Source organism: Danio rerio, chromosome 12, assembly GCF_052040795.2.
Source record: "Danio rerio strain M-AB ecotype USA chromosome 12, GRCz13ab, whole genome shotgun sequence".
NCBI classification, from domain to species: domain Eukaryota; kingdom Metazoa; phylum Chordata; class Actinopteri; order Cypriniformes; family Danionidae; genus Danio; species Danio rerio.
The window spans coordinates 17,121,925-17,144,371 of record NC_141032.1 but is presented as its reverse complement, the minus strand read 5'-3'; the positions used below and the strand labels follow the sequence as shown (position 1 = coordinate 17,144,371).

The 22,447-nt window shown below is 37.2% G+C and overlaps 1 protein-coding gene across 2 annotated transcripts in view; it reads right to left on the bottom strand.

The window, feature by feature from the left end:
- Nucleotides 1–22,447, bottom strand: part of becn1 (beclin 1, autophagy related) — a 412,014-nt gene that overhangs the window by 23,522 nt on the left and 366,045 nt on the right. The window contains exons 2-3 of one of the 2 annotated variants that reach the window (XM_087274781.1): nucleotides 4,187–5,224; nucleotides 3,808–4,002 (exon numbers count right to left, since the gene is read on the bottom strand). In XM_087274781.1, the coding sequence (XP_087130907.1) occupies nucleotides 3,808–4,002; nucleotides 4,187–4,299 (308 nt within the window). In that variant the 5' untranslated portion in view covers nucleotides 4,300–5,224. 2 annotated transcript variants of the gene reach the window in all.

The window sequence follows — 22,447 nt, the reverse complement described above, 5'->3', positions numbered from 1 at the left end:
CATAGTGATGTTTAGACTCTATATATTGCAAATAATGCCTTGGGTTAATTAGATGTGGTTTGGAAAGTGAATTATGCATAGGAAAATATTTAAGACTCTTAAATATTATAGTAGTTAACCAGTGGACTATGACTATGCAAATGCAGACCACATTATGGATGACACCTCCTAGTGACCAACTCACAGGATTATCCAATCACAATGCTGGATTTGAAAGGTGACATCCTTCAATCCCACTTTCCAGAGAAACTATTAAAGACATTCTTTTGAACAAAGACAAGTTCTGTTAAGAACTTGTGCAGAAGCGTGTGTGGTAAAAAGTGTGTCCTAAAAGGTGGTCGAAGAGTGGTCAAAGTGTGGTTCATGGTGGTTTGCGGGGTTCTGTCCTAGACATCAGAACTTTTGTAATGTTATGTAATGTAATGTTTATTTATATAGCGCATTTATTGTGTATGGCCATACACCCAAAGCGCTTTACAAATTTGAAGGGGGTCTCTCCACATCACCACCAGTGTGCAGCATCCACTTGGATGATGCGACGGCAGCCACAGGACAACGGCGCCTGTGCACTCACCACACACCAGTTATTGGTGGAGTGGAGAGACAGTGATCGAGCCAATTCGGTGGAAGGGAAGGATTGGGAGGCCATGATCATAAGGGCCGATAGAGGGACTTTGGCCAGGACACCGGGGTTACACCCCTGCTCTTTCAAGTGCCATGGGATTTTTAATGACCACAAAGAGTCAGGACCTCGGTTTAACGTCTCATCCCAAAAGACGGTGCCCACTGACAGTGTAGTGTCCCCTTCACTTTTACTGGGGCATTAGGACTCACACAGACCAAAGGTTGAGCGCCCCCTGCCGGCCTCACTAACACCACTTCCAACAGCAACCTAGTGTTCCCTAGTGGCCTCCCATCCAGGTACTGACCAGGCTCAGCCCTGCTTAGCTTCAGTGAGTAACCGGTCTTGGGCTGCAGGGTGACATTTTGCTGCGTGTTCCAGCAAAGATTTGGTAATTGGATTCACAGTGCTTTTTCCAAGGCGTCTGAAACCATAGCATAAAGACCACCACCTCCAGAAATCTGCGTGTCCCAGATTTCCAGGAATACAGATTTTTACGCACAAGGATAAAGACGTCGGCGTGGCCCCGACATGAGATCACCACCTCCAGAAATCTCCAATTTCTGCGTGTTCCAGAAGATACAGATTTCTACGCTCAAGGATAAAGACGTCGGCGTGTTCCCGACATCGAATCACCACTTCCAGAAATCTCCAGTCTGCGTGTTCCAGAAACTACAGATTTCTTCCACTCAAAGCTCAGGAGAGCCAAGTCTGCTCGTTTCATGCTTCAAGATCTGCAGGAAGATCCAACTTCTTCCATCTACTGCATCAAAGGCAGAAACGTAAATATACTACTTTCCAACCCTCTAAATTAGACCTTGGCATAGTGTGTTTCAGTATCAAATATTCTAATTAATTAGATGTTTATAACTAATTGTCATTAATAACAAAGCCTTCCTCAGTTCTTTGTTATTGTAGAATAAGGCTTACCTTACCTTAATCACCTTCATCACTCGCCTATGCACTTCATTTATTGTACATTTAGTAATTGTAGTTACCCTTGATTACTATTTTGTTAATAAATACACATTTATTACAATTGTGTCTTCCTTGTGTTGATAATACAGAAAAAGGCTCTACAAGTCAATCGCATTATCCCTCAGATTTGCATTCTGAAGGATAATTATCCTCCAGATAATAAATTCCTCATATGTATAATTTAATTAACAATATTTTCTTGTTAGTTATTTTGACAGCTGAAAGCTGTCTGGTGCCCCGTTTAAAACGAGTTATTTATCTGTTATTTCTACATTAATTGGTGCCCCCACGTGAGGCATAAATAATCAATATTAATATCAATACCTAAATATTGATTTTAATATTTGATGAATCCAATTATCACTACATTATTTGGTGCCCCCGTGTGAGGCTAAAATATCATTATTAATATCAAATACCTAAATATTGATTTTAATATTTGATAAATCCAATTATCACCAAGTTTGGATGTAGATTACACAGTTTTTTAACCAGTTTACACTCAGCCTTAGGTAGAAAACAGATTGTACTTTGAGTGTGTGTGTTCTATTCCAGCGGTTCCCAACAGGGGGGTCCCAGCCTGCAAGGAGGCCTCACCGATCTCTGTGGCCGGTTTCGTCATATTTGTACATTTGTTTTTAGTTGTGGACAGTTAGGAGAACGATCATGTAGCCTTCGTTCATTTTATACCCTTGGCTGACCAAACAAATTGATAAATTTGTAACTCGTCCTCCACAAAAAACGACTAATGCTAATGACAAGCATACTAGACCCAAGTGAGGAAGCTCGAAACATCTCGGGTCACTGCACTAGCAATACTGGTAAAACTAAATGCAGGAAATACCAAAATAGTTACCTGAACTATGGTTTTATTCCATTTTTTTTAAGCAAAGTGTTTCTGACAAAGCCCCAGTGTATTACCTGCGCCAAATTCTTGCTAACGAATGTATGAGGCCATCCAAATTATTAAGACATTTGCAGATGACTCATCCTCAATACCGTGACAAGCCCAGAGTATTTTTTGAGCTCAAGGTAAAATAATTGACATACAACTAAAATTAAATGAGGGTCGTCACAGCTACTGACAAGAAACGTTTAAAAACTTGGCAACTAATTGTCAACTAATACAGGGCCATTTTAAAGGCCAAAGCCTTAAATTTTTTTTGTTACAAATGGCCTACTAATGTTTTGCCTTTATACTTTACATTATAAAAAGGCCATTATTTGTGCATAAAATATCTAGATTTAGTAATAAACATACTATTTGATTGAAAACAACATTTTTTGTAATACTTACTGCAAAACTATATGAGCGATAATAACATTAAATGTTGAAGAGGGCCCTTCAATAATTTCCATGGGAAAAGGGGGTCTCAGGCAAAAAAGGTTGCAAACCACTGTTCTATTCGATTGTGGATCCTTTCACAGGTCTAGGCTCAGCTCTGAAGAGTCTGGTGGCTGTGGCTATTTGTATGCTTAAAATATTGAGGTATTATATACGCACGCATCTACGTGAAAATCTAAGTCTATCTGTTAAAAAACCTTTATGTATGACGCAGTTAATGATGCTATCTAAGAGTATAATTGTTGATATTTTTGAGATTGTAAGCAGAACAGACTATAAACTTATTTGCAAGTGTTAACCTTTAGTAAACTTTCTTTTTAATTGAATCTCTGACTCATTTTTGGGTTCAAACTGTAAAATATCCCTACAATTTTATGGAATAATAAGTAAGCATATAAAACTGGTTTCTGGAGATTTTTTTTAAACTTACCTAAGCTATATACCTACTATGTAGACATCAGAGAACAATTTCATTTATTGAACCAATGTAGTATATGGCACCATTAAGCTGTAAATTAGTAGGTGGTGAGCAATATCCTTTTGTGGCTGTTTGAATCCTTTTGACCACAAAAGTGTTAACGGTAGAAAACCATTTAAATTAATGCATTTTCAACTACCACTGCAATTGGGGAAAGGTGGCCATGCTCAAAAAATTATAAACCCTGTTTACACCTCATCCATTAGTGATCAGTTTGATGAACATACACCTTAATACCTGATATAAACAAGCCATGAAGACACTGAAGTCCAGCCTGAGTAATTTCACAGTCATGTTTTTTCCCCTTAATATACTGTCACTTCTCAAACATTCACTATTCATATAAAAATATGAGTCATCTGTAAATACTCTTTTCATATATACCGAAGTTCTTCAGTGTCCATCAGCTGGCTGTGGTTGCGTCCCTCATCCAGCTCTTTGGCCACGGCTTCACGCTTTGTCTCAATGCTCTCTAGTTCCTGGATCAGAGATTCCTCTTCTTGTTTCAACTGCTGCAATGCATTCAGTAGACTGGCCTCCTCTTCTTCTGGAAGCTGAGACAGCAGCTCTAAACAGCTCCTGACAATTCACAGGCAATTAAACAACCCAATGGTGTAAAATGTGTACATAAATTATCTCTTTACCAGTTTACCAGTCTTTACCTCTTTAATTAATCTTACCAGGCAAATAACATCACATCACTCACAGAAAATAAAATAAAAATAGTTTGTTACAGTAATTGATGTTATTGTGTGTTACTGACTTGTAATTCTGGCACTCGTTCTCAGTGATGTTGAGTTGTGTGTCCAAGTGGTCCAATAATGTGTCAGTGCACTCCTCACAAAGTGGGTGATCAATATCTGTCTGACCAGACATGATGTCGAACAGATTGCTTGTCACCTACAGGAAAAACGCACACATGAAACCTCTGCTGTGATCCACCGATCCACTGAATAAATAACGCTTATAATTAGAAACTAGTTTATTATTAATAAAATTGTATATAAATGTTACAATGGTATATATGTTTCATTATAACTAATAATACAAATTACAATAAACTAAATACACTTTCAATTTTAATAGCTTTACTAGACATTGGTCACTGATATAGATCTAATGGTGTAATATCTAAAGATTCTTGTCTAGTATTATACAGTCCTGGCCCTGTGTTGTATTTAGTCCCATTTAGACAGCAATTATTTCTCATGGGGACATATGTAAAATAAAAATTTCTATAGCTCCTCCTAGTAGATAAATTTGGAGTGGACATCTGAATGTGTGATCCTATGCACCTGGAACTGTCTCATAAAAGTCCAAATGCTGACAGTAAAATTGCAATATTTGTCTTTTTACTTTGTCTTTTATTTTTCTCTATTTAGTTGTTTTAGTTAAATTTAGCTATTTTTTTATGAAAAATGGTGCTTTATTATGGAGCCTTCTTGTTGACAGCTTAGCTCACAACAAATGTCTTCTGACTGCAACTGTCTTTAATGTCTTTTTATTATTTTAATAATCTTTGGTCTGTCTGGAGGTGATGATTGGTTTGATATTTGCCATTCACACTGTTTATTAATATTATTCTTGTATTAAAATTAACAATTCTGTCCATTACACTAACAACCATTCACAAACTTGCCATAAACAAACCATGTAAAAAAAAAAAAAAAAAAAAAAAAAAAAAAAAAACACCTAGCGCTAGCATATATTGTATGAAAAGTAAGGAACCAAGAATTGAGCCTTGTGGTACCCCACAGTGTACTTTTGGTCTGTATGATTCTTTCATGACCTTTTGGTTAGACTATTTTAATATGTTACTAGGCATTTGCCTTGTTGGCATAATTAAAAAACTTTAGTTAATTAAAAATGCAGTTGCTGGAGTCTTTCTAGACCAGGTGTGCTTAATTCTTTTCCTGGAGATCTACCTTCCAGCAGATTTCAGTTGCTACCCATATCAAACACACCTGAACCAATTAATTAGGACTTGAACACCACGTGATAATTACAGGCAGGTGTGTTTGATATGGGTAGCAACTGAAATCTGCAGGAAGGTAGATCTCCAGGAACAGGATTGAGCACCCCTGTTCTAGACAATTGATAAACAATTGATTATTCCCAGAATATGAAAATCTACTGTAGGCGGTAGATCTTTCTCATTTCTCTAAACTCTGGAACAGCCATCCTAGTACAGTTCAAGAGGCAGACACCCTCTGTCAGTTTAAAACTAGATTAAAGACACATCTATTTTCATTAGCATACACATAAAACACAAATGCTTTTGAAATCCAAATCCTCTAAAGGATTGTTATTTTGCATTATTTAGGGCAACCGAAGCCAGGAACACTTCCCATTCGAAATTATAATTTGAACGACATCTATTCTTATGTTAGTCTGTTTTTTAATATTCCCAAGGTTTCCATAATCTTAGACCAGGTCGTATCCTGAGCAGATGCTGTGGTGGTTATGGAGCAATAGAGAGCATAACAAGTATTCCTGAAAGACCACAGTAAAGACAAGTTTGTTTCTCTCCACTGTATACTCTAGGATAAACACAACACAAGACAGGCAGGTTTTAATTCAGAAGCCCAAGATAATGGTTTATTTACAGCTAAAAGAGTGAAGTGACAGAGAAGAGGGCAAATGGGGCTGGTGCTGCGTCCTCCGGTAAGTATATGATCGTTGAGATCTAGCATGTTCATGGATGCAGGGGTAGGTATTTAGCTATCTTAAGCATCCAGCATTTCAGGAGGTTGATATGATATACTTGTTTCTCTTGTCTTTTTCCTGGCTGACAGATGCAGTAGTTGACTAGCTCGACCCACTTGACGATCAGTCATGGTTCTTTTCAGGTGGCAAGGAACTCAGATGTGATGGTGGGAACTAACACCTGTACCTGAACGTCACAATAGAACTCTTAGGGATGGCCAGGCCAATCAAAGAGGGGTTGCTTGGCAAACTGGGCTGTGGTGAGGTGTTCATAAACCATTATCATGACTCTGTCAGCTTGACCAAACAACAGTTCAAAGACAATGAACCCAGTCGAGTCCATCTGTTTGAGGGTGGTAAACAATTGTCTACAGCGATTTTATCTTCAGAAGGTGATAGAGGACTGCCATCAGCGAGGACATGAATGGCGTATCCTGGTCAGTCAGGATCTCAGTGGGGATGCCCATCTAGCTGCAGAGGAGAAACAGTTTCTTTGCAATTGCCTTTGATGTTGACTTTCCTAGGGGCACTGCCTCAAGTAAACTGGTGACATAATCCAATATTACAGGATGTGCTTGTGGCCACAGTCAGACTTTAGCAGTGGCCCCTATAGTTCCAAACCAATGCGATCAAAGGGCACCTCAATGACAGGCAAATGAATCACTTGTCCAACTGCTTGTTAACGCAAATTTCTAATCAGCCAGTCACATGGCAGCAACTCAGTGCATTTAGGCATGTAGACATGGTCAAGGCAATCTGCTGCAGTTTAAACTAAGCATCATAATGGGGAAGACAGGTGATTTAGGTGACTTTGAATGTGGCATGGTTGTTGGTGCCAGATGGGCTGGTCTGAATTTTTCAGAAACTGCTGATCTATTGGGATATTCACGCACAACAATCTTTAGAGTTTGGTCCGAAAATGAGAAAATATCCAGTGAGCGGCAGTTCTGTAGATGCAAATGCCTTGTTGAAGCTAGAGGTCAGAGGAGAATGGCCAGACTGGTTGGAGCTTATAGAAAGGCAACAGTAACCTAAATAACCACTTGTTACAACTGAGGTATGCAGAAGAGCATCTCTGAATGCAAACCACGTCAAACCTTGAGGTGGATGGGATACAGCAGCAAAAGACCACACAGGGTGTCACTCTTGACAGTTAAAAACAGGAAACTGAGGCTACAACTCGCACAGGCTTGCCAAAATTGGACAATAGAAGATTGGAAAAATTTGCCTAGTCTGATGAGTCTCAATATCTGCTGCAACATTCGGATAGTAGGGTCAGAGGCAGGGGTCTCCAATCTCGGTCTTGGAGACCCAGTGTCCCTGCAGGGTTTAGCTGCAACTTGCCTCAATACACCTGCCTAGGTGTTTCAAGTATACCTAGAAAGGGCCTTGAACTTTGAATTTCTAAGTTTTGTAATTCTACAGAGAAGCAAGTGTCAGGAGGATTCCTATTCAGAACACTTTCTGCATTGCTGACATCAAATTCTCTGCACATTATGAGATGAAGGAAATCCCTTTCCCACAAAATTTCACTCAAATAGCTGTCGACTGAGACTGGTCATCAAAATGCAAGTAAAAGCAAATCAACTTTTCATTGCTTGCTGAAGCTAGTGTGAAGTAAGTTTAAGCAGTAAACATTTTGGTGTTTTTTTTCAGGTTACAATGCAAAGAACGATTGGGACGCTTAGTTTTTCATTCTCTCTTTAAAGAATTGTTTTGTGTGTGTATCTATGTGTTTTACGTAGAATAGTTTGCTGTGTCTGTAGCTTAATAAAGGTAATCCTTGTTGGTGCTTTGTGTTTCTAATTTACTACCTTACCTATATATTTTTGCAACCTTGCTCGCCAAATAGTGAAATAGTTTTTTATATTATTATTGTTGGCTATGTTATAATATAACATAAATTTACTAAAGATAATGTTGTGCTGCTTACTTCTATTGCGGTGGACAAATGCATGGCATAAATGTAAATGTTAATTTTATTTCAAACTGTGAGCCATTTGTTTAAATCCCCGAAGTTTAAGGTTGAATAAACTAAAGAGCTTATTCTTACAGACCGGACATATTAGATGGTCCAGGCACTACATTAATGTTAAACTTTTAATTGACTTTTATTTAATTTTTTTTGTACTTTAGAATATTGTAACAAATATGGCCGACCAGATACATAATTATTTTGCTTTTATTCAACAAATGAGCCAACTTTTGTCCAAGGAAGACTCGATGGTCAGTTGTAATCCGATTCCAAGGAATTTATGACCCAAAGGAATGTGCTCACAGCACAGCACAAAAGAAGTGAGCAGGACTTCTTTAAGCTCCTTGCTTAAGACTCATGTTTTAATTTAAACTTTACTATCTCTTTATGTGTAATCATGTGTTTTGCAACGTTTCCCTTGCTCCTGTATTAATAGTTGGGTTTTAATACTTCTGCATAAAATGTTTAACTCTACCGAAGCTAAACAAGTTTGTATACTGTTCATGTGTAGAGTTGTCTTAAAGCTAACTTGCTGTACTTATTGATCATTGACATTTTATCTTAATAAGAGTGCAACATATTACCAATTTAAGAGACTTGAACATTTCTGCCTCAGTTGGTATCAAATTTGCCTATGCAAATTCATCTGCCTCGAACAAAGAGTCATAAAGTCATGTCTCTGGGAAGTTTCTAATTGGTCAACTTTCCATGGACGGTGGATCCGAACCCGCCCTATAAAGCTTGTGACCAAAGCTACGCTTTTCTCTCTGCTCTTCAACCCTCTCTGAAACCAGCTCTTGAACCATGCTCTCTTAACCCGCAACTCTTTTCTCTGAAACCTCTTCAACTGCAACGACCTAAGAACAAGACCTAAGCAGAGAAACCTCCAAGAAAGCAGGCTGAGACCCAGACGGAAAGGTTTAATCGCACAGCTCGGACCTTCACATCTAATATGCTTTCTTTATTTTCCATCGAGAGTCTAGTTAAGTTTAGTGCGTCGTAAACCAGTAGTTCTCACGATTAGCCCCTTTGCTGCTTCAAACTTGAAACTACCAACTCCACCCCATTTTAAACCTTGCGAGGAGCAAGGACAACCAACCATCCACATGCTCAACCAAGGGAGCTTCTACACATCACACAGACAGATGCAAGTATCCACTTTTGTCTACATCTGAACTGGTGTAAACTAAATGCAAATCTAAAGAGACAATAGAAGGGTAAATTTGATTATGTTTGATTCACTTGGTTTGCTCTTACAAACTCCGAGGTTTTCCGATCATTACATTCTCTCAACCTCTAACTTTACCTTCTTTACTCTTCTCTACACTTGTATGAATGTGCGTTTGTGTTAGGTTTTAGCTTCTGTTAGATTAGTCAATAAAGTAAAATTTTGTCTAAAGAAAGGTGCCAGTGTATATTTATGAATCTAACGTCTTAAACTTCGATCTTGTTACCCTGCTCAAACTTAATGGGTTTTTATTTTGATAGCAACAGCCATAATAAACTTGACTGTCTACTTGAACGATCGCTGGACGATTCGTTTGTTCGGATCTAAAGAGTCGATTCATTTGAAGCCCCGTTCAAATGAATCTTCTTCCTGCTAAACTAATCCGCTATATACACACACACACACACACACATATATATATATATGTGTGTGTGTGTGTGTGTGTATGTATATACATATATTTATATATATATATTTATATATATTTATATATATATTAAATTTATATATATATTAAATTTATATTTATATATTTATATATATATAACGGTGCAGAAGATACGTGAGCACTGTAATTTAAATCATAACTCGCTACATTATAACGGTGGAAAAGGCGCAGGAAGAATAACCTTGAGCTAATTTGTTACAGTAATAATGATATAGGCAGTGGATGCCCTTCCAGCCGCAACTCATTCACTCTCATTCACACACACGACCATTCTAGTAAATTTAATCCCCCATAGCACATGTGTTTGGACTCACATCAATACGGGGAGGACATGCAAACTCCACACAGAAAAACTACTGGCCCAGTCGGGACTCGAACCAGTGATCATCTTGCTGTGAGGTAACAGTGCTAAAAAAAATAAAATAAATAAAAAAATAATAATAATAATTAAAATATAATATTAATTAATCAAATACAATTTTACAATAACAATTAAACTGTTAAATTAATATTTTCAGCTTTTGATACATTTTTACAAATTGCCTTGAGGATATATGTAGAACTTTTATTATTTTACAAGACTCACACATTTGACATTATTCTCATGCCACTTTCTCGCATTTCTTCTGTTTAAATTACGCTTGCATTACCAAGGCAACAATGCATTTTTATTAAAATTAATTCCAGAGAACTAAAGGTTCAGCAAAGAGAGACCATTCGACTCTTCTCTTAACAGGGAATTACAGTTACCCTGTTAGTGATAGCCTAAAACAGGGGTTCTCAATTTCTACATTAAAAGGTCCAAATCTGAATTTTTATTAAGGTCATGTGTATGAAACAATTGATATTACATAACTTGTTTTTAATAAACATTCATAAGATGCACAGAGGCAGCATGCTGGGGCAGTGGGTAGCACAATCGCATCACAGCAGGAAGGTCACTGATTCGAGCTGGCTAGTGGCAAAAAATAAACACATACTTATCAGTTCATTCAACTTTGAACTGTCTAATCTCTTCAAGTTTTCTTTTGCGTGAGGCTGACATTTTCATCCATTCAAATGATTGCTTTGCCTCAGTGTGTTAAAGCAGGCGCGCGCATGCGAGTATCCAGCTTGATCATGATTAGGCCCGGCCGTAACCAATTTGGAGCCCTAGGCAAGATTTGAGGTGAATTTCAGTAATTTCCACTGCTAGTGCACATATTCTCAAAATAAACGTATTATCTTTGTCTTGGACATTCTTTCATTTTTAATAAAGCAAGTGTACATTCAAAATACTCAGAAAGAAGTTTTTGCAACTGTGGGACACGATGACATAATACGCAGCCATTATGCATTGGAAACCTGTGTAACTCTCTTTCATGCTGAAGTGTCGGCACAGTGAGTTTTGCAAGTGGACAAAACAAAAATTAAAACAATATGATGATGATCTTATTTTATCTAAACATGCTATGAAGCAGAAAGGAGGGATGAAGAGTCAGGGAGGTAAGATTAGGCCTAAAACAGTTTACAATTCAGGTCTAAAAAGAAAATTAATTCTCATTCATTTATTCATTCATTCATTTTCCTTTAGACTTTGTCCCTTTATTAACCAGGGGTCGCCACAGTGGAATGAACCACCAACTTATCCAGCATATGTTTTACACAGTGGATCCCTTTCCAGCTGCAACCCAATACTGGGAAACATCCGTACATACTCATACACTACAGCTAATTTAGTTGATCAGTTCCCCTATAGCGCATGTGTTTGGACTGTGGGGGAAACCGGAGCACCCGGAGGAAACGCACGCCAATACGGGGAGAACATGCAAACTCCACACAGAAACACCAACTGACCCAGCCGTGGCTCGAACCAGCGACCTTCTTGCTGTGAGGTCACAGTGCTACCCACTGCGTTACCGTGCAGCCCACAAATAATTCTATAAAACATGTTTTTTGTATCTTATGTAGTTGTCAAATTAAATTAATATTCTTGCAAAAGACTTCTTAAATGATCTTAGTATATCACTCCAGTTGTGTTGTTGTGTTCCAGTTACATTTAGGACAAATTTCTGTTATTTATTTAGAATATTAATGTATAATAATAATAACAATAATAAAAACAATAATAATACTTTTATTTATTAAAAATAAATCTAAATATTTTAATATATTTATTTATTAAAATTTATTATAAATAAATGGATGGTGGGGGGACTTTTGAGGATAGGTGATGGTCCTGGTCCTCAGTTCAGAAGACAATGATGAAATCAGCATACAACTATGTATAATTCTAAATAATTTCTAGATGAAATTTTGAGATGATTAATTTTGTTATACACATATTCTTGCACTCTGTCATTGACTTCATATAAATAGACTATTTTCAAATCAGAAATGTGCCATTATCAGATTGTCTCTAGCTTATTCAACATGTAGGGCAGATATATACTGCTGCTCACAATCAGTAATGTTTATTCTCACACAGAAGACTCACATTGTGGACACAGGCACACTTAATCCCTCCAATGTCTCTCATCAAAATATTACCTGAACATTAATTTTTACACAAACCTCATTCTATCTTTAAAAATATTATAATATTGCTTGAATATGTGGACTTAGTCCAGTGATTATTCATTCTGAATGTTGACTGGATTTGAATATAACTCTACATTAAATCTATTGTGCTTATATTGACTCAATATAATATGCAACTCCAAGCAACATTATTAAAAAAGTTTTGCTATCCCATCATTTAATTCCTGTAATTTTACACACTCTTTATACTCTCCTAACCCTCCCTCCCAAAATCAGATGCTGATCTGGGATCTGGGATGACTTTATTATAGGCTACGAAAGGTGTCCGTCAGTCAGCATGCAGGCTACACTGATTTAGAAGTTGTGACGATCGACGCACAGCTTTAATGGAAAGAAAGAGAATGCAGATGTTTTTAATATTCATTTTAACGCGCTATCAAGCCAAAATAAAGCGAAAGCACAATTCTCTTAAACAGCTCTTGCAGTTCTATTACATTTGAGCTCGGCTGTGTTGACGGTACTTTCACTTTTTATAGAAAGATTAAACATAAGGGGGAAGTATTGGAAAATGAAACGGGATGATTGCAGGGATGTCAGTTCAAGCGTCAAACAGGAAACTTTGAATATTACGGAGTACGGATTTGAGAAGCCCTGGCCTAAATCAAGCACTGAACGCATCTTTCTCTGGCTCAGAGCCAAAGCGTGAAACTTTGAAACTGACAGTTATTTGCGGATAACGTTATATTGACACCAATATAAACAACAAAACAATATCGTCAGTATGTATTAACATCATCCCTACGATATGAATATACAATTCAAGTAAATAAGCTCTTACTTTACTTTGTTTTCTTTCAACATGTCGGTAGAGAACAAATTATTGCTGATTTTGAAGACATTATAGTCCTAGACCAGCCACACATGGTGTGATTATGGCTATTTCTGGTTACACGTTTAAGGTGATGATGTGCTGCTGCTGCTACCTGCAGGTGCGGTGCGGTGCCGTATAGTTTCATGCTGTTATTTATTAATTTTTAATATCTTAATTTGTGTTGTGAATGATGTGGACTCGACTGGACTCGTGATTGTAAGAATTGAAATATTACAAATATTTTTGATGTCTTTGACAATTCAAAACATGAGCTGAAGACAGGGCCAATGGACTCCACAACCCACCAGGGGGGAATGCGTGAAAAACCAGTTCCTGCTGCATTTGCATCTGACTATGCTGAGACTCAGCTTCATCCCCCCAACTCACGCATATGGTCATTTCAATGTTTTAGATTAACCAAACTGACTTTAACTATCATGTTTGATATCATTTGAAATGTCTCAGTGCGATTGGTACAATGGTCTCATTCTCTCAGAAATAGATATAATCAACACAATAAATATATAACTTCAGGCATCTTTTGAACCACTGTGAAGGGTGTGACTTTTTACACACACCCCCTTCCTTGAGGGAATTCTTGGATTATTTAAGGCAAGGTTTGAGAAAAACTCAGGGCGATTCTGCCTAACCAGATCAGCCCATAACATGGCTAGCTCCATGTTATGTATATTTCAAAGTCAGGAATGCATCTTTTTCATCTTGGAGTTATCTTTGATAATTTGATGTTTTGTATTGATCGTTTATGAATTGACTGATTGAATTGGCATGATACATTTACCTGACTAATAAATTGTTATGTTTTGAATGATTCAAACAGAGTTTGTGTTATTATCACTGATAAATGTTGTTGTCCATAGCACTACAAGCCACTGTACAGGTTAGTAACGGACTAAAACATGTTAGACGGAGCAGCGTGGCACGCTAAACAATGTTGTTAGAGATCCGACTAGCAAATTGGCATTATTTCATGTATACGTAGACTGCAAAAGGCCAACTATGGGTTTTCTATTTAGAACAACAAAATATTGTTGAAACTACTTTAAATGTGGATATTTAGGCCTTCATCTACAAATTTATAATCCTGTGCGATTATTATTAAAATACTTTGTCTTGATTAAGTAGATAACAGATCTATGGGGACCACATAAAAATCTCCTAAATTGAGTAAGTAGGGTTCTGCCTTTTTAGGAGAGTGGTTAATCGCCTCTGTTTAATGACCAAGACTGACAAGCTTGTATTAAGAGATTGTACACCCGGCCGGTGCAAGACTCGAGATGCTATCGGAATCTGAGTAAATGAGAATAAGGTATAATAACAAATCAAAAGAATATTCAAACATAATCTAAAATAATGTGAAAGGAAACAAAATAATCTTATCAATGTTTTATAATTGGAGTCAGATAAAACGAGGATAAACATATTAATATTCTAAACCATCTCATACTAAAATTGGAGTCAGATATGAGTTAAGTTTAATATAAATCAACATTGTGCACTGGAAAGACCGAACATGCAGTGAACCTTCATCCACCATTGGATACCGTCATTGGACCAACTGGCTGGACCCTACATGATATTTTCCGAGTCCAAAATGTCCAAGTCCGAGTCAAGTCCGAGTAAAAGTTTACCCAAGTCCGTGAATAGTGCAAGTCCAATCAAAACTGGACTCGAGTCCGAGTCCAAGTTCGAGTACCCCAACACTAGTAAGCGCACTGGTGCCATTGTCCTGTGGCAGCCGTCACATCATCCAAGTGGATGCTGCACACTGGTGGTGGTGTGGAGAGACCCCCCTCATGATTGTGAAGAGGTTTGGGTGTATGGCCACACAATAAATGCGCTATTTAAATACACATTACATTACAATTTTTAAACATTCGCTGTTGAATAAAATAAAGACCTTACCATATCAATAACAACGTAAATACGATACTAGATGTCATATACAACGTGTCTTGCCTCATTAGTCAGCAAAATAATGCAAATTTTACCTAATACCAAAGTGAGCATTGCTCCTGAAAAAAAGGCAACACATAACTTGGCTTTATGTGAACTACTTTCAAGCAAATAAAGGAACTATGCATAATATGCAAGTGAACTTAGCGTGCATCCTTAGAAGTGCAAAACCAAATTATGTTAACACCAAATTTGGTTTCTTGCTAAATATGCTTTTGTTTCAGATACTTTTTTTAGCATTCACTCCTAAAACTAAAGATTTCTGTCTATATCAACGACTTCAGACCTCGATTCATGAAAGGGGGAATGAAAGAAAGAGGGGACCAGCGGTAAAGTCAGGAACTAGTGGAAATGCAGTTGTGGAAATTAATTTCCAATTTGAACAAATGCTACAGTCATTTAAAGTAACAAATTAACACTTTAACCCTCAGGGGTCTGATGTGATTTTGGGGACCCTAAGATGTTTTGACATGCCCTGATGTGTACTTATTTCATAGTACTGGCCAACATGTATTTTATTTGCATCCAGCACAAACTGTGCTAAAATAATACAGGACAATTATTAAGAAACATGCTTGCATTTTTTAGAAAGAAAAAAAATTTACGCGTGGTTGGTAGGTTTTGGAGAAAATATGTAGCTGAAATAAGGTCTATAAAAAAAAAAAAAAAAAGACTGAATGTGCCTTAACAAGACTTTTGAACATCCAGTCTGACCCTTAACCTGATATAAAACAGTGGAAAAACACAAGCAGATGACAAGCACTCACAAAATCTTAAAATATACTTTCATCTGAAAAAAGGACTATGGCAAAGCACTGAGCAATTGTCCAGGTTTTTTTTTTGTCCTCAGCCCAGGTAAGATGCCTCTGACGTTTCATTCTTGCTCATTCTCAACTGACCAGCTTTATGGAGTTAAATTTTTGAACAGAACTTGACACCTGCTTACACCGCCAGAAGTACCAAATCTTGATTTAAGGATGCTTCATAACACATCAGCAGTGCCACAGACATTGCTGAAGTACAACCCCAAAATCGGTAAAAAACATAGGGTCAGTATGAAAAAATGCTTATTTAAAAAAATAAGTACTGATTTCCAAATTTCATTTGACTTGTATTATATGTTAAAATGTTGTACACGTATTAACATAAAATGTAAACGATCGTAGGTTTGGGCGATAAAATTGTAATCGGTAATTATTGACTAAACACCATTGTCAATATCAATAAAAAAAGATTCGGTATGTAGTTTTGGTATGAAGTGCTATAGTTATATTAAAACAGCTGCTGAGAGTGTGCCCTAGCAGCAACGCCAATAAGCTTAGGTTGTCAGTTTGTCATTTCCAATGGAGGTGCGCTCTCAACATGTATGACGTGCACATGGAAACGATGTGCACATGGTGTGCAGGCATTTGTACATTTAGGGTGCTTTCACACTTGGTTCAATTGCCTGGACCGTACCCAAATTTGATTGTCCTACCTTGCCACCTCCTTGGTTGGTTTGTGATCACCCCGGTTAGCTTGCATCATCGAGCTTCTGTTTTGTTTACGGCCATTGCTAGGTGACAGTCACGAAAGCAACAGAGAGCAACTTGCATCCATCTGGCGCAAAAATATTATAAACATTCACAACATCACTCAGTGTCTGCAAAAGCTGTTTTTGGAGGAGACAAGCAGACATAACTGTGTATCACTGTGCTTGCCCTGGCATAGTTCCACGTGTCACCAAGGTACTAAACGTGACACACACACACACACACACACACACGCACACACGCACACACACGCACACACACGGACACACACGGACACACATGCACTCATACTCGCACACACACAGCTCTGTGATTGGTCGGCTTGGTAGCGCTGACAAGTCTGGGCGGGACCGAGAGCCGTACGAGACCGACGGAGCAGTTGTGTACAAGTGTGGAGTCCAGTGAAGGAGCTCCGGATGGAAAGTTTTGTTTTGTGTTTACCTCATGGTTAAAGTTGTTGCATGTCCGCCGGTTCCTGCCTCAAAATAAGAGAGTTTGAGCAACTTGTACATTAAGGAAGCATTCAAAAAAAACAAAACACCAGTGCAAAAAACTCAATACAGAGGAACATAAACACCTCTCTGCCAACTAGTGTTTCGAAAGTGTTATTGTAGACCAACGGAAACAGCGCACATAAGTATAAATGCACAGCTATGCGCGTTGCATGCGTTGTGGGTCAAGCCGATCACTTGACAAAGAAATATAAACCAGGCTTTAGTTGAAATGTATTGGAACTTTTCTGAATTTCCTCTAAAAAAAGATTGCCTAATTACGAGAGATGACATAGTAAATGGTGAAGCAAGGCACTCACTCGCGCTTGTCACTTTAGGTTAGACAACACATGCTAAAATGAGTGTCATATAGCAGCTGTGAGGAGATTGTAAATAAAAAAGGATGTAAGTGTGTCACCAGAAAGGTGTTTTTTCTCATTCAACATCACAATTTGTAATGTTGCAGTATGTATTTGAATAATGATGGTTGGTTTCATAACTCAAATTTGATTATCATTATTTGTTTTGTTTACAGAGTTTGCTGTATCATTATTTTTGACACTTTACAGATCTACCTTTATTATTGCACACACCTTGTAACATTTTATCTATCAAGTTTAAGAGTCTTTTTAACACTAATGTTTATTTTATTATAAAGAGATCAGATATTTTGCTTAAATATATTAGTTTTTGACTATTAAAACTATTTGCCTTAGTAATGTTGGTTAATTAAAAAAGGTGGTAAAAAAGAAAATCCTAATATTCCTAAATGTATTGTTAAAAGGTGTTACATAAATATTGATATCTAATGATATGAAACATGACAGTAATATATATTTTTTTGCAATATCGCCCAGCCCTAAACGAAAGTTCCGTATATCATATTAGCTCTGCAGGGACATCAAACATGAACCATCTATGATCTTGTTTAACTGTGATAGTGTTAAATCTTAATTACAGTAGCATACATAACACAGAATATTAATACATGAGCAAGATGCTTGGTTGCAAAACACCTGATTACACACAAACTGGGAATACAAGTTTACAATAAAAGCATAAGTCTTAAAGTTTCAGTAGGTGATTGTCTTCAGAAACATTTTTTGTTGTGCTGGTTGAAAGTGTCTTCACATTCCTATAGCAATAATTACAGTAAATGATCTAAATATATTTATATGTATTTTTATTTTCTGCAAAAAAAAGTAAAACAAAAAATCCAATTAAATATTGTCTGACCTAATTACGACAGGTATCTCTAACTGGGTGTCAACAAATTTAAATTTGAATCTCTGAGCAGCCTCTTTAAGCAGACAGATACGTCACTTGCGCGCACACGTGAAGCACATATCTACAATTGACAGAGAGATGTCATCCGCAAACTCTGCATCGACCTAACCTTCTTACTGAAAGACCAACGTGGCCTTGTATGCATGAAAAGATTATTTCTGAAAGGGCTTCTGCTAAAAATGCAGAACCAAAACTTTTCTAAACCCAGTATCAATATTGGAATTACTTTTGCACACTGCAGGAAAATTACGTGCAGTTCAAAACAATGATCTAAATTGATGTACGAGGATCGGCGAGCTCAATTGAAAATTAAAAATCACTCGTCTTAGTAATGCAAACATAAGTGCAATGTAAAAAGATGACAGTATATTTCTGTTTCACCCCTTTTTTCAATCTAACTTTTATTTAGTTTAATAACAATTATGAATAATTTATATTCACACATTTGTTCCATTTTGAACAGTGACAGCCTGTGACACATTTTTAGAGAAATATAATCCTGCACCTGCTGGCCTGTAAAAAACTATACTTGATAAATTGCATGTCTCCATAGAGTTTTCTAACTGGTGAATGACATGATCTAGTGTTATATCTAATCTGCACGTTCGTGTGTTCATGACTTAAAGAGGCGTGGCTTTGGATGGCAGATGAGGATCCTATTTCTAAGCTATTATGCTAATGCTAGCATTCTGGCAGTTCACCTCTGACCATTCCAAGCAGTACATTCCCTTCGTGTCGTAAATACCTTTGAAATCGGATAACACATTTACAAATTATTTATTTATTTATTTATTTATTTATTTATGGGTGGATTTATAATATGTGCATTATTTGTTGAATAAAGCAAAATAATTATGTGTCTAATCAGCCACATTCCCTACAGCCTACTTAAATTATGTTTCAGTTGCTCAGGATAACAGAATTTGTCATTATGAGAAATATGCTGTAACTTTTTGATTATTCACAGCAGTCTCCTATGAGATCACTCGAAACAATATCATTAATTTTTTGTGCTCAAAAAATAGATTTTAAAATAAAGAAATATGCCTATGGATTAGCTTACAAGATGGAGAGAAGAAAAAAATATTTTGCTATAACAGATTTAAAAAAAAGGTGAGATTATCCCTTTTCCCAAGAACAATACAAAAAGTAGGCCTAGATATAATCCAAAGTATTTAATTAAATGGATAAATAATAATAAAAAAAATGCAAAAGGCCTATTCGCAGACTAAGCATCATAACATTTTGGCTGAATTAAAATTAAGGCAACGGTTAAAAAAAAGGTTTTTAATAAAATGTACATTTTAAAAGGAAATAATAATAAAAATATATCTCACGCATGTCACATTATGCATGAAGAAATACCTTGGGTCACAGCCGACCAGCTGGAGCTTTGGGGCAAAGTGAAAGCAAACGCAGAGTTTGCACAAGTCTGCTAAAGAGGTTCTGCACATGTGTTTTGTAACTGTGCACAAAAAAGCCAGAAGCATTTGTTATGTACAAAGGGTGTTTTTGTGCATAAAGGTGCACATCTAGATGCATGCATGCCATGTGTGTGTGTGTGTGTGTGTGTTTGTGTGTTGAGCATTGTGTAACAAATGGAGGAAAATCAGACCGATACATTTCATTATTACATAAACTTTTTAAAGGGTCACGAAACATCAAAACACATTTTTGGAGCTGTTGACAGTCGTATATGTGTCCCACACTGCTAAAAACACTATTAGGACACCTATATTTCACTAAAAAGTGTAAATTGGTTGTTTTTGCGTTATTTCAAGCAAATTCTTACTTCTGGTTTGAAACGAATTTTTGAAGCTGCGTCACGATCATGACATAATAGCGTTGTATTCCAGCGTGCAGACTGGACGTCTGTGCCAGAGTGTGTCTTATTACTTCTTACAGTGTGTTGCATTAATGCATGAGTAAGGCTTGGTTCAAACCAATCAGCGTGCTCTATTGTGCAACTTCATTAATATTCATTACTGTCATAGTGTTTAGATGACAGAGACTCCACGTTGTGTTGGCAAAACAAGCGTGAAGTGTTGCTTTTATAGTTTGCTGCTGTTAAGTTTTGTTTTCATTTTCTCTCTGTGAGAGTGCAGCTGGAGTCACGTGTGGATTAACAGTGTACACGACGCTCCACAACAATAACCTACGTGTCTAAGGAGGATTATTGTTTACCTGAAAGCTGTTCTAATCTGCAAAGGCTGAGATCCGGATTCGCTTTAGTCTCCTCTTAATAAAGACGCGGCTCTAGTTGCTGGTGATTGTCCTGTCTCTACAGATTTGGTAAGTCAGCGACCAGTGCTCTTTGTTTATTCAGTTTGTTCATATCGAACTAAGTTAACTATTGCACCGAGTGTAAACATGTTAGCACTACAACCAAACTTTAACCTCGTGTAGGATTTTCACCGCATTTAGTGACCGGAATAACACACGTGGCTTTCTGACGCTACCTGCCGAGTACATCTAAGTTTCCGGGAAATGCTGAGTTTTTTTTTCTCTCATTCGCCGTGCGGTATCAAACATTGCATGAAAAATACACGCTTAGAGCAGTTCCTCGAATCAAATATTTCATTTGTCACGAGGGACATGAATGAATTCCCGGAATGAAAGAGCCAAACTGCAGTTAAAGTCCACAATTTAATAATTTGGCAAATAATTCGACTACAGATGTCCATGTAAACACAGACCCTTTCTCCCCTGTGTGTGTGTGTGTGTGCGTGTGTGTGTGTGTGTGTTTTGACTCTGAAAGTCAGCGCACCCAAATAGCCACTCCCACACCATGCCTCTTTTCTTCCTCCGACACTCCCCCCTAAACAAAGCTGGACACGCCCACTTTTCTGACTTTTTCCAAAGTAGAGGTGTGAAAACACCCTGCTGAAACGAGGGGGTTTCATGGCCCTTTAAGCAGCCCCCAGAATCCCACCCCACTGGGAGGTCACATGTCACATACCTAGGCACCGAGTTACCATGGTAACAACCTTGATAAGCTAGCTTCAAAGACTTTTCACAATCACACAAGAACAGAACTGGACCTTTCTTTTAATAGCTATTTCTATATTTTAATATTTTAATGTAGGCAATGTTGTTGTGTGTATGTCTGTGCTAAATAGTGTTTAATGATGAGTTACTGGAAGTATGTCAATCTTCTTTGTATTAAAACCCTTACAAGTGTTGCTTAATAACTTAGACTCAAATACAATCACTAAAGTGTTTGATACTTACACTAGCCTTACACAAAGAGCCATAAAACTGGCTAGAGGGCAACATCCTATTGGGTAACTCAATCCCTGAGTTCATGACATCAGCAAACCTATTTAAGGAGCTGGACAAGTTCACACTATCCAAGCTCTCTTCTGTACCGCCTCTCTCTGACTCTTCTCACTCTTGACTCTTACTCCTCTTCTTTCAAAAATGTGACCCAGACCTTATAGGCCTTACTTAGGCTAAGGCTGGGCTTCGGCCTTTGTAACTCTTCAGAGACTTTCAAGTCTCTATTCTGGACAATTTCAGCTCATAACCTAGCTGGAACACTGATCAGAATGGAGAAGGACCAGCAACCTGCATAAGCAACAGACAAAGAACTATGCGAGTTTGACTTAGTTAGCATATATGCTAGTTTGTCAAGTCCTTTGTTAAAACAAGATGATTCAGTTTTCTTTGATGATTGGTTTTAGGTTATCTAGATCTCCAAAATTGAAACATCTTCAAATAGGCACTATCCTCATAAGTAAACGACATATTTGAAATTCAAACAACTACTTTATCACTTTTATTTCAACCATCAAATAACTAAAATTGAGATTAGTCATTAGCTTGGCACTCACTGCAGGTGAGCTGAAGAGGATGGACCAATGCTTATACTAGTAGAATATTAAACACGATTTGATTTAAAATTAAAGTAATAGTGTAAAATTAATTTCATGACAGAATTTCATGACAAATTTTTTTACTTTTTTACAACCCTACATTTCAACAATTATTTA